The 12,832-nt window shown below is 42.4% G+C and overlaps 1 protein-coding gene across 1 annotated transcript in view; it reads right to left on the minus strand.

Moving 5' to 3' along the window:
- Nucleotides 1-3,245: 3,245 nt before the first annotated feature.
- atrn (attractin) overlaps nt 3,246-12,832 on the minus strand; it is a 142,750-nt gene continuing 133,163 nt past the window's right edge. Inside the window, exons 21-22 of the mRNA XM_016679927.1 lie at nt 12,363-12,477; nt 3,246-9,883 (exon numbers count right to left, since the gene is read on the minus strand). Of these exons, the coding sequence (XP_016535413.1) occupies nt 9,759-9,883; nt 12,363-12,477 (240 nt within the window). The 3' untranslated portion in view covers nt 3,246-9,758. The remainder of the gene's footprint in view (nt 9,884-12,362; nt 12,478-12,832) is intronic.

The raw sequence follows: 12,832 nt of genomic DNA on the forward strand, positions 1-12,832 counted from the left end.
CCCCACCTAATTAGAGTTGTTTTCAATTCGCAATAACTGGAACATTCATCAATTTAATGTATATTTGATGATGACTAGTCATGTTTTGGATGATGGCATTTGACCAAATATGGTGATTTGTTGTTTGAGAATAAAGGTTATTGGTTATTTCATAATTGGTTACCGTATTGTTTTCATCATATAAAGCACCTTGAATTGCTTTGCTAACAAGGCCAGGAAAAAGTAAAAAAAAAATAAATAAATAAAAAAATAGCGAGAGAGAGGGAAGTAGCACAGCTACGCTAGCTTGACTTTGACAATCTTAACATGTAGATGTGCTGCAGAATTTGCTGTTATTTGGTGACCGACACACCAACTCTGTGACAGATCATCAGTAGAGCAGGAGTTCAAATCAGCTAATCAAGTTAACCTATCACAGCGATCATTCACAGGAAGTGAGAGAAAAGTAGAATAAAAGTGGTTTTGGGTTCATCTTCAACTGTTTCTCTGTTATTTTCCCTTTGCGGTGTGCGCTGCACTAAATTAGTAATACCTACAACTCCAGATTTCATTTTGTTGATGAAACCATTCTACCACAGTAGCACGACTATGGATGACAAGTAAAAGATTCGACTTTTTACCCTCCAGCTTTTTGTACATGCACAAAATTTCTGGGTGTAAACAACAATGTGGAACGTGTGTGCACCAATAAACTTGACTTGACTTAAAGACTTATAAGAAGGGTCTTCCTGTAAAGTAGAGCTACCAAATGTATCATGTTGCAGTCATTATTGCAACATCATATCATACTATATTGCAACCGGAATGGACTGCCTCTATACAATATTTGGTAGGCTATAATATGATGCAATGCATGAAAACTCTGCCTGCCAGTAATGTATTAGGTGATGAAGACAGAGACAGGGAAGCTGGTTGGAGATGATGGGAAGACGGATGATCCTAAACACAGGAAAAACCTTGAAGAAAACCTGTTAGAGGCTGGAAAAAACTCCAGACTGGGTTGGTGTTTCACTTTCCATCCGGACGATGACTCTGCACAACCAGAACTACAACGGAATAGTTTAGATCTAAGAATATTTTAGTATGAAAACGGCCTATAGTCAAATCCAGACCTAACCAAAGTACAATTCTGCTGTAAGACTTGAAAATCGATGTTCATAGGCATTCTCCGTCCGATCTGACTGAGCCTGAGAAATTTTTACAAAGAAGAAAGTGCAAAATTTTTAGTCTTTAGAAGTCAAGGAACGTATTTTCCTTTCACTTCAGAAGTATGGATTACTTTGAGTTGCTCTATCACATAAAATGCGGATAATCTGTGCAGTAAACACTGGCTGTCGAGAACATAAAAGGGAGAAGGAAGGAGCAAGAGTGAGGCGACACACTGAGCACTGACACACTGACCTTCCATAAGTTACAAAAAGAAGTGAGAGGAAGGAAAGTGAAAGAAGGCCGGAATAGAGGAGTAGAGATGAAAAGAGAAGACCAAAGGAAAGAGAAATTCAGAAGGGACTGGGTTTGGTGGAGTAGCAGAGCAAAGGAAGTAAAGGTGTTGAAAAGATTATAGGATTCAGAGGAAAGTAAAGGGGGGGAAAGTGAGAGATTATGAAATTAGAAAGGAAAACGGGTGAGGGGAAAAAAGGAGAAAGACTGGGGAAAGGAGGAAGAAGCAAGCAGAGCAAGTGACAGAGAGAAACAAAGGGAGACATGAAGTGAGGGAGAGGGAGGGAGACGTGTCAGACGGAGAGATTAAAGGGAGAGGTGGAATGAAAGAGTGATGGGGGATGACTGCTGATGAATAATTGGTGGTGAGAACAGCGGAGCAGCGCCGCTCAGCCTCTCCCGCTTCGCCGGAGGCCTCGCAAAAACATCAAGCGCCGCATTAAAAATAGCAGCGATCATTTGAAAACAGGCCCGAGGAAAAGCGTATTTACAAATAATTACTCCCAACATTTGTTTCATCCCACTTGGAGGAGCGGGGCGGGTGCGACAATATGACAGTTCAACACGGTGGGGGGAAGAAACACCACCTTTCTTTCCAAGCAGCACTTTTAACTCAGAGGGCGCCAGCGCGACACCTGCTGCGGCGATTGACACCAAGCTTCGTTCAGACAATTATCGTCATCTCGCCTTGTTTATGGATGTGCGCAGCATGACTCCGGGACATTTAGGAAACTTTTTGTTGTTTTTACCAAACATTTCTCGGTTTTGACATGAATTATAAATGGAAAGTGAAGCGGATCATGACATCCTGACCTGCAGCTACACCTAAAATAAGTCAACCCTGGGGCGTCGCGACTCGCGGTAGTTAGCTTAGCTTAGCGCAGGCGCCCCGTAAACGGAGGAGCTCCGAACAGGTATTGTGACTCTCGTCGGCACCCTTACGGTCACTAGTGCCTACAAAAATATTTTTTCGAAAGTTGTTCAACACTGTTTCAAACATGATTGAGCACTACATTCTCAGTGTAAAGGCTGAAATGATCAAAATTAGTCAACCCTGCAGCGTCGCGTGACCCAATAGTTGCCCCCCTGCTTCAGCTCCAGCTCCAGTCCTCAGCACCTTTTCCGCATATCTCTCCCCCCTTCCGGTCGGGTTCTTGTCTAATAACTTAAAAACAAACTGTTCAGCCTTGTGTAAAATATAGGTTATTAAGCAAGATAGCCAGATTTAGCACTGCACCCTTTTTTAAAGTTTGAAATGATCAAAATTAGTCGACACTGGGGCGTCGCGACGCAGTTTATCGCTGGCGCCTCGTAAGCAAAGGCTACCGACCTCCGGCGCAGCAGTTTCGACCTCAGGTGCCGGACATCTTGGTGAGGATACCTGCTTGGTGAGAAGGTGTTCCAGGCACGTCACACTGGCACAAAACCCAGAGAAAAACCCGGGGACACTTCAGAGACAAACTCTGGTCTGGGATTCCCCCAGAGGAGCAGGTCCGAGGGAAGTCTGGGCTTTTCTGTTTCACCACATAACCCCATCCGGAATTAAGCGGAAAATAAAGGACGGATGGAAGGATTTTAATTGGCTTCAGTCTTAATAACCACCAAATGCAAGAGTGACAATGGTTTAAAGATTCATAGAATCATCGTTTTATGAGCTTGGAGCCGTTTGAAATGCTAGAAGTCGTCTATTGAAGTAAAGCGTTATCTACTGCAACCCCAGACCAGTCGGCAGAGACCCTCACATCTAATATCCTTAACTAACCCCTTAAATATGAAACCCAGACAGAAGGACACAGAGCAGTGGGTGAAATTTTCACATTTAATAATAGACAAAATGTTCTGTCATTCTTTTATGTACATCAGTAATTACAAGGTCAGTAAGCCATTCTCAAGTTTTACATGTTGTTCATCAGCTTTTAGTGATGCTGGTTTGCCTTACAGTGCCGTCTGACATACAAAATATGCTAATGTGCTGTAATCACATGATTAAAAGCCTGAATGGAACTTGCCTTAAATGAATTGAAAACTCATTCAAAAGTCATTCACAATACTTTCTCATTATTTACAAATAAAGAACAGCAACTGCTAAATTATACATATTAACAAACTACTTCCTCAATATATATAATGCCGCTATACAAAGAGACAGAGAGAAAGAGAAGAGGGTAATGCCTGATTTTACAATGACCCTATTGGGATGCTTTAAACCTGTGCATCGAAGCTTTTTAAATATGCATTAATGCTGCCAGTGTTTGACAAAAATAAATCTACTTGTACTGTTAAAATTAGACATTATTTCCATGACGATTTATAAATATTTGTCTGTACACTTCGAGAGGAAAACACAAGAGATTAGTGAGCGGAAGTAAGGCCAATGTAGAGGTGAGAGAGTTACCTGGCAGAGTTTGAGGCTCGGTAAGTGAGATCGATTGGAGGAAGCTGCCCATTTCTTCACACAAGCACCGAGGTGACAGCGTACAAGGTTCCTACACGTCCCCCCACCCCCAAACTCACACACACACACTCCATCCACCCCCTCGGATATTTAGAGCAGCTCGGGGGCCACTTCACACTTGGGTGGCCGCAAATGGTGGCGGGAGGTAATCGTGTGGAAAATCTGAACTTTAGGACTGGGGGAAGTCCTTTAACGCGACATCGGGAAGCGTTCGAACAGTAAAGTTCATGTTTTCGGTCAGGGCTGAGCTTCCATGTGTGATACTCAGAGGGAGAAGGTCAAGAGACTGAAGTCTTACAGATACCAGGGGATGTTTTGTGCTCTTTAGATCTGATTTGTTAAACTGATGATGCCTGAGTTGGCAAGGAAACAAATAAAATGAAGCTAAAACAACTTCCTGTGATACTAATTCATAAAAAAAAAAGAAAAAAGAAAAAAAGACATTCACAACTCTTATCGGCCAGCACATCACGGCAAGGTAAGAACTTGTGTGGGGAATCTGTTTTAGTAGCTGCAAAAAGTCTCCGCTTGCAGTCACTGTGCCATTCCCCCATGCAATATTTAAAACAAATCCATTGGTAAGATGTTGCGGGCCGGGTTCGCGTTGTTGTACACAAAGCAACGTGCAGTTTTCAGTTTTAATCTAAAAGCAACATAGCTAAAAAAGCTAAAAAAAAATAAAAAAAAAGCCTTGCCAGCTGGACAGACACATGCCATTTACCTACAGCTGGTCCACATAAATACCATCCTCTGATCTACTGGTGGAAGCCTTCAGTCCACTGAACATCGACAGATTAACATTCAACCTGCTCTGGAAGGTGCAGTGGGGACGAACCAAGGAATCGACTGTTGGGGGAATCTGGAAGATTTTTGGTTTGATTTGCTCAGAAATCTCTTTTTTTTTTCCTGATCAGTGATAAAGATTAAAAAATTGGTCCGACACAACTGTGGATGCGGTCAAAGTGAAGACAATTCAAAGTTACCGTAAGGTCAGGGGAAGCACAGTGATGTAAGACTTGTCCAGAAACGTCTGTGGCTCGTTTAGGGTGAGAGAGACAGAATTTCAGCAGATAACAGAAAGGTGGAGCGGAGAAAAACAAAGTTACACTTTTTAAAAAATTTAAATCTTTTTGAGCTTTCAACTCATTTTCACTCTGCTATGGAACAAGCTAGACCTCGACGTCCTGGAATCCTTTTAGAAATTTGACTGCTAAGGCAAACATCCGTTTCTTTAGCAATGCTTGGTATGCTAACCGCTAGCCTAAAGCAAAAAACATTTAAGATGCTGAAAACATTTAAGATGTCAGTTCGACGTAGCCTTCCTGCTAATGAGTTCTTAAAGACAAATTAAAATTGCCAAGAAATCGGCAGCTTTTACCCCCTAAAAATTGGGGGGAAAAGTATCGGAAAAAAACAAGAAACTGGAAATTGATAATTCTGTTTGTTTCAGTTTTTGTTTGTTAATAATAATTTAACATTGTACCTGTTGGCATTGAACCAAAATATGAGTATTTTTTGAAAACATGGAAGAAATCTGACAATCCAACAGACTTGAATAAGATGGAAGAGTTGAGCTAAACCTGCTCTATGATGTTATGAAAAAAAAAAAAAAACTTTTCATGACTTGGCAAAAAACAACAAAAACAGGTCTACTGAATCTGTGACTGGACTTGTTTTGCTGTGATAAACATTAGCCAGTAAAAATGCTGCAGTGATCCCAATTTAAGATGAAATTGACCAGCACTGCTCTACAGGTCTAACTCCAGCAGGTTGTTTCCGCCTACATGTTCCACTAACTCAGCAAAAAAAAAAAAAAAAAAAAAAGAGTTGGAGGTGAAATGTCCAAGAGAATATTTCACTTACATTCCCCTATTTTCTCACAATGCATCTGAACACTGAGGCAACACAGCAGCTGACGGTAAATCTGAGGTCATATTTGATGCTTCTAGGTTTCATCAATGCCGAGAAACACGACTCCAAAACCAATCAGTGGATCACTTCAGACCGGCTCTGCTCAGCTATCCTAAAACCTGAGACTAAGAACATTTCATTTAGTTGTACAATCATTTAGGAGTTAAAAAGAGACACTTTTTAGTTGTTTTACTTCATAATAAATATAGTAGGTGATGTTTGTGAAAAATAAAACACAAACATAAGTGTGGTTTGGCGGTTACCAAGGTGCTGAAACTCAATAGTAAATAAAACATGATTTGCTGCTGCTGTTGGACTCAAAGTCCTGCTAAAGCTGCAAAAGCCAGACAGAGCAATACAGGGGTCGGCCATCTGAGTGTCAGCAGGACATCACCCATTGTCATGGTAACCGGGCTGCGCAGGTTATCTTTATTCTGGTCGCCATCTATTACACACTACTGAATGTTTTTTTTTTGTTTTTTTTCATTTTTCCAATTTGTAATAAATGAAGAATCTTTGATTTGCAAATCAGTTTGTGAAAAGCGAGAAAGCGGCGACATTTTCGAATGACTTTGCAAACTCCGATATTAAACATCCAGCGCAGCAAAGCGGTGAAGGGAGGCCTTTGTTTTCTTAAAGATGGTGGAAAAAAAAAGATCCAACAGTAACATGCATTTTATAACCTCTGCTTCATTTTTGTGCATGTGTGTGTGATGTTGAGAAACTTTTAAAAACGCCACGCTTCAGCAGAAGCAGCAGATATGAACAGTAGTTCCTAATGTTGCAATAAACGCTAAAAAAAATTACTTAGATGGAAATGATGAGTGGAGAGGGAAAAAATAGAGAGAAAAAGCAAAAGCAGCAGATGTAGTGTTGACTTCTTAATGCTACAGTGACTGCTGGAGTTGCTGAGTGGAGTTGTGGGGCACTTTATAATTACAGAATGTCAACTTTGTTCATGGTTTCTGCTCTGACCTTTTCCCGCCGTTAAAAGTGCGCCCTTTAACCGACCACATCGACGCTCCACAGTTCTACGGCACCGAGCACATGGGAGAGCTAGCAACCAAACACAACAAGCTCTTTAGGGCACAACGCAGGTTATTAAACTGTTTCATAACGGCACTTTTCAGAGGGCGAGAAGTTAATAACCTTGTGAGGCGTAGGGTGGGGGGGGGATAGCGGGGATTTCTTCTACTGAATTATGTCTTTGTCTTCTGTCAGAACCCTGCAGGTGTTGTGGCTGCAGAAAAGATGACCATCAAGGAGGAAACAGAGAATGACAATGGAGCTGAAGGTAAAAAAAAATAAAGATAAATAAAAAAAAAGTGGAGATGCGATACAAAAAATATATCATCTCTGGACCAGGATGCAGCTGGACAGGTGACTGGTCAGTCAAAAGTTAAAAAAATCAGGTCCCTTCCGGTTCCGTGAAATGCTCCTTGGCAGCGACAACTAAAAATCTCTTCTGTGTTTTTGTTAACTGTTACCGTTTTTTAATCGGCATTAGAAACGGTGGATGGAAACGGCAAAATTTGGAAAACCTCTCTGGGTTTCGCAAAAAACTGAGGAACGTTCAAGCTAGCATTTATCGGAAAGCCCACAAGAAATGAGTTTTCCGAAAAAGAGCTAATGCGCTAAAGGAGGAGATGGAAACAGATTTGCCAAATAAGTTCTAACATATTAAACTTTCCCATCCACTGCTGGGCCTTACCAGAAGCACAAAACTTGTAAGAATTTTAAAATCTGAACCTTCACCTAGGAGGGAAGGACTGCACCTTTTTCTGAGATGTGTGGTCTGTGCTAGCTAGCAGCCGCTACTTCCTGCTTATGACAGTTGTGGATAGCATCATCATCAGATTAAATTATGGCTAACATAGTCTGGTTGATTCCCTCCAAACCAGTAGCTGGAACACGTTTCACACATTTCAAATGTTTGCTTGTTATTCACATGCAAATTGGGTGGAAACATGGCGACTGTGGGGAAAAATACTCAATTGTCCATTTTAAGTAAAAGCAAGGTGTTTTCAAATAAAGCAGATATAAAATTCACTCAGGCTCCTGCAACAGAAAGCTGGGTTTAATTTAGTAGATTTGTGCTTTTCATACAGGCTATTGTTGATGCAAACAGAAATTCAAAACAATAGCTGGTGTTTGGTAGAGCTGCTGTATGAGTGAACCTGACATGGGAGACAAATTCAGCAGATTTCAGGAAGGCTGAAAATCTTAATCTTTCAGATCAAAGATTTGAGAAAAACAACCGTAGACTGGAAGTCGGCCTAAAGCGTCTGACCGATGCAACTCTGGTGAAAACAGCAGACGATCCGACGTCCAGATGGACTCACAACAATAACTACACTGTTGTTTGATACAACCGGCAGAAGTTTTACTGATTCCTTTGATTCCCTCATCTTCCATTCTTTGAAAAAATAAAAAGTAGGCATAAACATTTATTAGTGCTATTTTCCTCTTTTAATTTAGTCAGGGGGTAGAGATGGTAGTTTTACAGCCTTACAGCTGTGCTAAATGATGTGTTGTCTCTTACTGAGGAATTTACATTTTTTTAAAGTATGTTTATTGGTTTATTTATTGTTCACTTTTTTTGTCATAGCAGCATCTTTATGTTTTTCATCGACAAATTTAGTGTTTTTAACCTCGGCTGGTTGAATCAGTGGAGTTTGGTGCCACGGCCTCCAGCTAGACTTTAACGGTTGTTTTCATTACGACTTTCTGAAAAAAGAATCTGAAATAAAATGTTGGGGTAAAATGAATCACTCAGCACATATAGAAAAACAACAAAGAAACGGAATAAGACATGATGACCACTCAGCTCCAATCGGTCTGGTACCGTATAAATCCTGGTCCGTCAACAGGAAGCCGTACACAACTGAGCAGCTGACTGAGCAGCTGACTGAGCAGCTGACTGAGCAGCTAACTAATCCTAATTCAAAGCAATGCATTTAGGATTTAGGATCAATAATTTGAACAACCGAGAGACAGAACTATTGGTCCGATTATGTTCATCACCGCTGGAGTTAGCTTTTAGGAGCCAGAACGTTTTTATCAGACGCCATTTTCTCATGTCCACAAACTACCGATGGATGAACATATGATTCGTTTCGCCGTGTGTGAAACGTTGGAAGCAGACTGGCAGGGCGGTGGCCTCTGCTGAGCTGACCCGAGACGGACAGAGCGTCTCCTGTCCTCTGTCCAGTCTGGTTCCAGGAAGGCGGCTCTGGATGGAAACGTCGGGCTTTGGCCACGCAGGGAATCATCCAAATGCGGTTCGTCGCCACCGGAAGGCTGCTGGATGTGCGGTTATGTTGCCCGGGGCGACCGGTCAGCAGCCTCGACTCGGTGCTTACAGATGGGTAACGACGCAGCTGGGGAAGCTGCGGGGTTTTTTCTTTTTTTTTTGGAGTGTGTAGTTTTCCAGTTTGTTCCTTCGATTCAAAGTGAAATAAAATAAAATAAAATTTAAAAAAAAGTAGAACAACAACAATAACAAAAAAATTAATAATTTAAATTAAAACATCAACATTTAGGGTTGCAGAGTCTCTGGAGGTTTTTTTTTTTTTTAGAAACTACGAGACTGAGGATGTGCTGTAGCAGCGAGCCGCCTCCACTCCATCCAGTCCATGTCAACAAATGTAAAACGTGGAGGAAGGGGCGGAGTCAGCGTCTCCTCTGGTCCTCTCTCACCCCCACCTGAACCCCCCCACATCCCTCCATCTTTGAACCGGTCAGTTCTGGTACGAGGAGAGAGAGAGAGTGTAGGGGAATCGGGGGGAAAACCTGCTGATCTCATCAAAATGTTCCAGTACTACGTCCCAGCATGCACCTCTCCCTGCCAGAGCGGAGCTGGCAGAAGTCTCTGAAGGAGGGAGGCTGAGCAGCGAGGAGGAGGGAGCGGGGTGGGGGGATGAAGAGCGTTGGGTGTAGGGTGGTGGTAGGCTCAGATGCAGGTGGACGGCTGTGCAGAAGGCTGCTGCTTGCGGCTCCTCAGACCCCCAGACTTCTCCTTGTAGCCCACGCACATCTGCTGGGAGACGTCGACCAGCGCGCTGGCCACCGCCAGACCTGCACACACACACACACGCACGCACACACACACATCGGCGTAAACAGGTGAAGACGTACAGCGCTACATACGTGTCAGTTACATACAACGATTTGGAAAATCATTTACAGTCCTCGGTTGTTTCACATATGTTGCTTCATTGCCACCATAAATGTTTGTGATGTAAAGTTGCAGTTAAGTATTCATCTACAGAAACAACCAATCAGAGCCAGGGGCCAGGTCTTAACACTGCTCACACACTCTGCTATGCTACAGCGGTCGTCTATGCTAAAGCTAGTTAGCACAGCTTCAGCTAAGCTAACTAGCTTAATCTACAGTATTGTTTTTTCCACTGAAATCTGCTTTGAACCCCTTTATAAAATCAGGGTGATTTCAGAAATAATCTACATAAACTGAAGTTGGTGTTTTTAGGTGTGAATACTTTTGGACGCCTCTACACCTGATGCTAGAAGTCGTAGCATTGGTCTGGTGTTTTTTCCTCAGACTCCTCCGATCGTTAATCTTTCTGTCGGTACTAATCTTTTTCCATCAACTATAATTTTTCAACACCATTCAACCGTCTCTCTCTGCTGTTTCTCTTCTCCTTTGATCTAACATTTATTTTTATTATCCCTTTTCCCCAGGATAGCCTGACTTGCTTCCTTCCTCCGTGGACTTTAACAAAAACTTTTTTTTTTTTTTTTTTTTTTATCACCATGTTGCTTCGCCTCTCACAGTTTCAGTCCCCAGACCCTGCGTGCGCCCAGGGCTCTTATTAATTACCATAAAGTCCTTTTGTCAAAACAAAAGTGGCCCCGGCTCTCGGCAGAGCGCTCCCCTTGTGTTAGCTGCGCTCCTGCTACAAACGCTGTTAAGTCGTCTCCCATCCGGTCGCTGCATCAAAAACTCTCTGTCGTCTGCGCTGCGGCCTCCCATCACATCTGTCTTCTCTCTGCTTCCAAGATGGCCGCTCTCACGCCCCACCAAACATCCGTAGAGATGACTCCAGCTTACGTTTGAAGGCTTGTTTGGGTAATGAGAGCCAAAGTAAACTCGCTCTTAGATCAGATGACGAGCAAATGTGTGCAGCCTCCACCGGGAGCGAGGAGGGTGTGTGATCCCGGCTGCTCCTCTGGGAGTTCACGTTCTGCTGCCAGCTATTTGTTCTCCGTGAGGTTAACTGCATTAATCATAAGTGATAAACACAGCTGATTGGAAATGCTGCGCCTCAGAGAGTGTTAATGTATGTTAATGATGTGAGCCGCTGGTGGATGCTCAGAGACACCGCCATCTCATCGCCTGCGTTGCAGTTCTGACGTAAAGGATTTCAGCGTTTTATCGGAATTTGAAATTAGTTTGTAAAAGTAACAGGGTTTTATTGCATTTACAACATCAGGTATTCCTAAAGAACGACCCAGATTTGTTGGCTTAAAAGTGACTTTAAAAATAACCTTTAAGGAGGTAGTAAGCATACTTTTCATTACAAATCTTTTTTTTGTTTTTGTTTTTTTACTGGTCTGATGTATTATTCTAATTTTAAATGTGAAGTTTTCATTACATATGAATGGGAAATGACTGACAGTGCAGCGTGAAAGAGAACCTGCTAAAAATGTAGCAAACATTACAATTTTGGTGGAAACAAATCTAGTCTCGTTAAGTTTTCATCTTAAACATAAGGTGCTGCATCATCTTTTTTGTGCAGGATATTATAAGCCTGGTGGGCCACCAGGCTTTACTTACGACCCCACCAGGCTAAGCATTGTTTACTTATTCGGTATTTTTATGTTCACCTTTTCTAAGACTTTATAGTTGCTGTTTGGGTTTTGTTAATGTCTTCCACCAACACGTTTACAATTACCTAACCATACTTTCAAATTTCCTGTCAACTTTGAACATTTTTCAACTCAAAAGCACGATGGGTTGCTGGATGACTGCCCCAGCGCCCCACCCGCCAGGCTGAGCAGGTTTTCTGGGGGAAACACTGTTGTGTGTTGCACAAATTCCACCAAATTTACCCCAAACACCTTATTCCACGTGTTTGGGGTAAACTGGCAGGTTTGTAGTCATTTCATCCTCAGAAATGCATTGAGATGTAAGATGTTCAGAACTTAGGATATAGTTCTGTAGCCAAACCCGGCTTCAAAGCCCAGCTTCATCCCTGACATGTTCGTTGAGACGTCCCACTTGATGCGCTGTTAAGAAAAGTTATTCCTGTCTGTGCAAATGTCTGATGATCCGTCTCCGTAGCTTTAATATAAATTGTTTATTTTTAGTAAAAACTAAAGTTTGTGTTTGTTAAACCAAGAAGGAATTGAACAACAAAGGACAAAATGAGAAGGAAGTGAACCGGGTTGGGGGAGCCCGAAGGACTGAAACTGTGATGCTCCAGCTAACCAAAGCAACAGAATGCAGCAGAAAGGAAGAATGTCAGATCAAAGAAAATTTATTTAAAAAAAAAAAAGAAGAAAAAAGCAAAAGCAGTCAGCAGCTGCATCTTACCAGACTGTCCTGGAGGAGGGATGCCGCCAGAGCCTCTGGGTAACCGTACAAATATGGAGAGCACGGCGGCTTTGTTGCCAAAGCAAGGCTCAAGGGCGATGGGTTTTGGAACGGACTGTGGAAAGAAAGAGGGGAAAAAAAGAGCGTTACACATCACTAGCCGGCTAAATCTGAGCGATCACAGAAGCTTTGCTGCTACTGTTCTCATCTGTGTCAGCAACAAGCATGACAAAAAAATGCTATTTATTCTCAGCAGAGATAAACAAACAGATTCGCAATCACACATTGGACCCACCGCTCCCCTCCACCCACACTGAGCTCAGTGCAGTCAGCCGTCTGCATCGGCTGCATTTACGTCGGTGTTCTCCAGTCACCGCAGGCTGGGTGACACACCTGACTCTCTAAAAACCAATATCTCCTGTTTATCAGCATCTCATCCATATGTGGAGATGAGTCTGCTCACACACACA

Source organism: Poecilia formosa, unplaced genomic scaffold, assembly GCF_000485575.1.
Source record: "Poecilia formosa unplaced genomic scaffold, Poecilia_formosa-5.1.2 Scaffold226, whole genome shotgun sequence".
NCBI lineage: Eukaryota > Metazoa > Chordata > Actinopteri > Cyprinodontiformes > Poeciliidae > Poecilia > Poecilia formosa.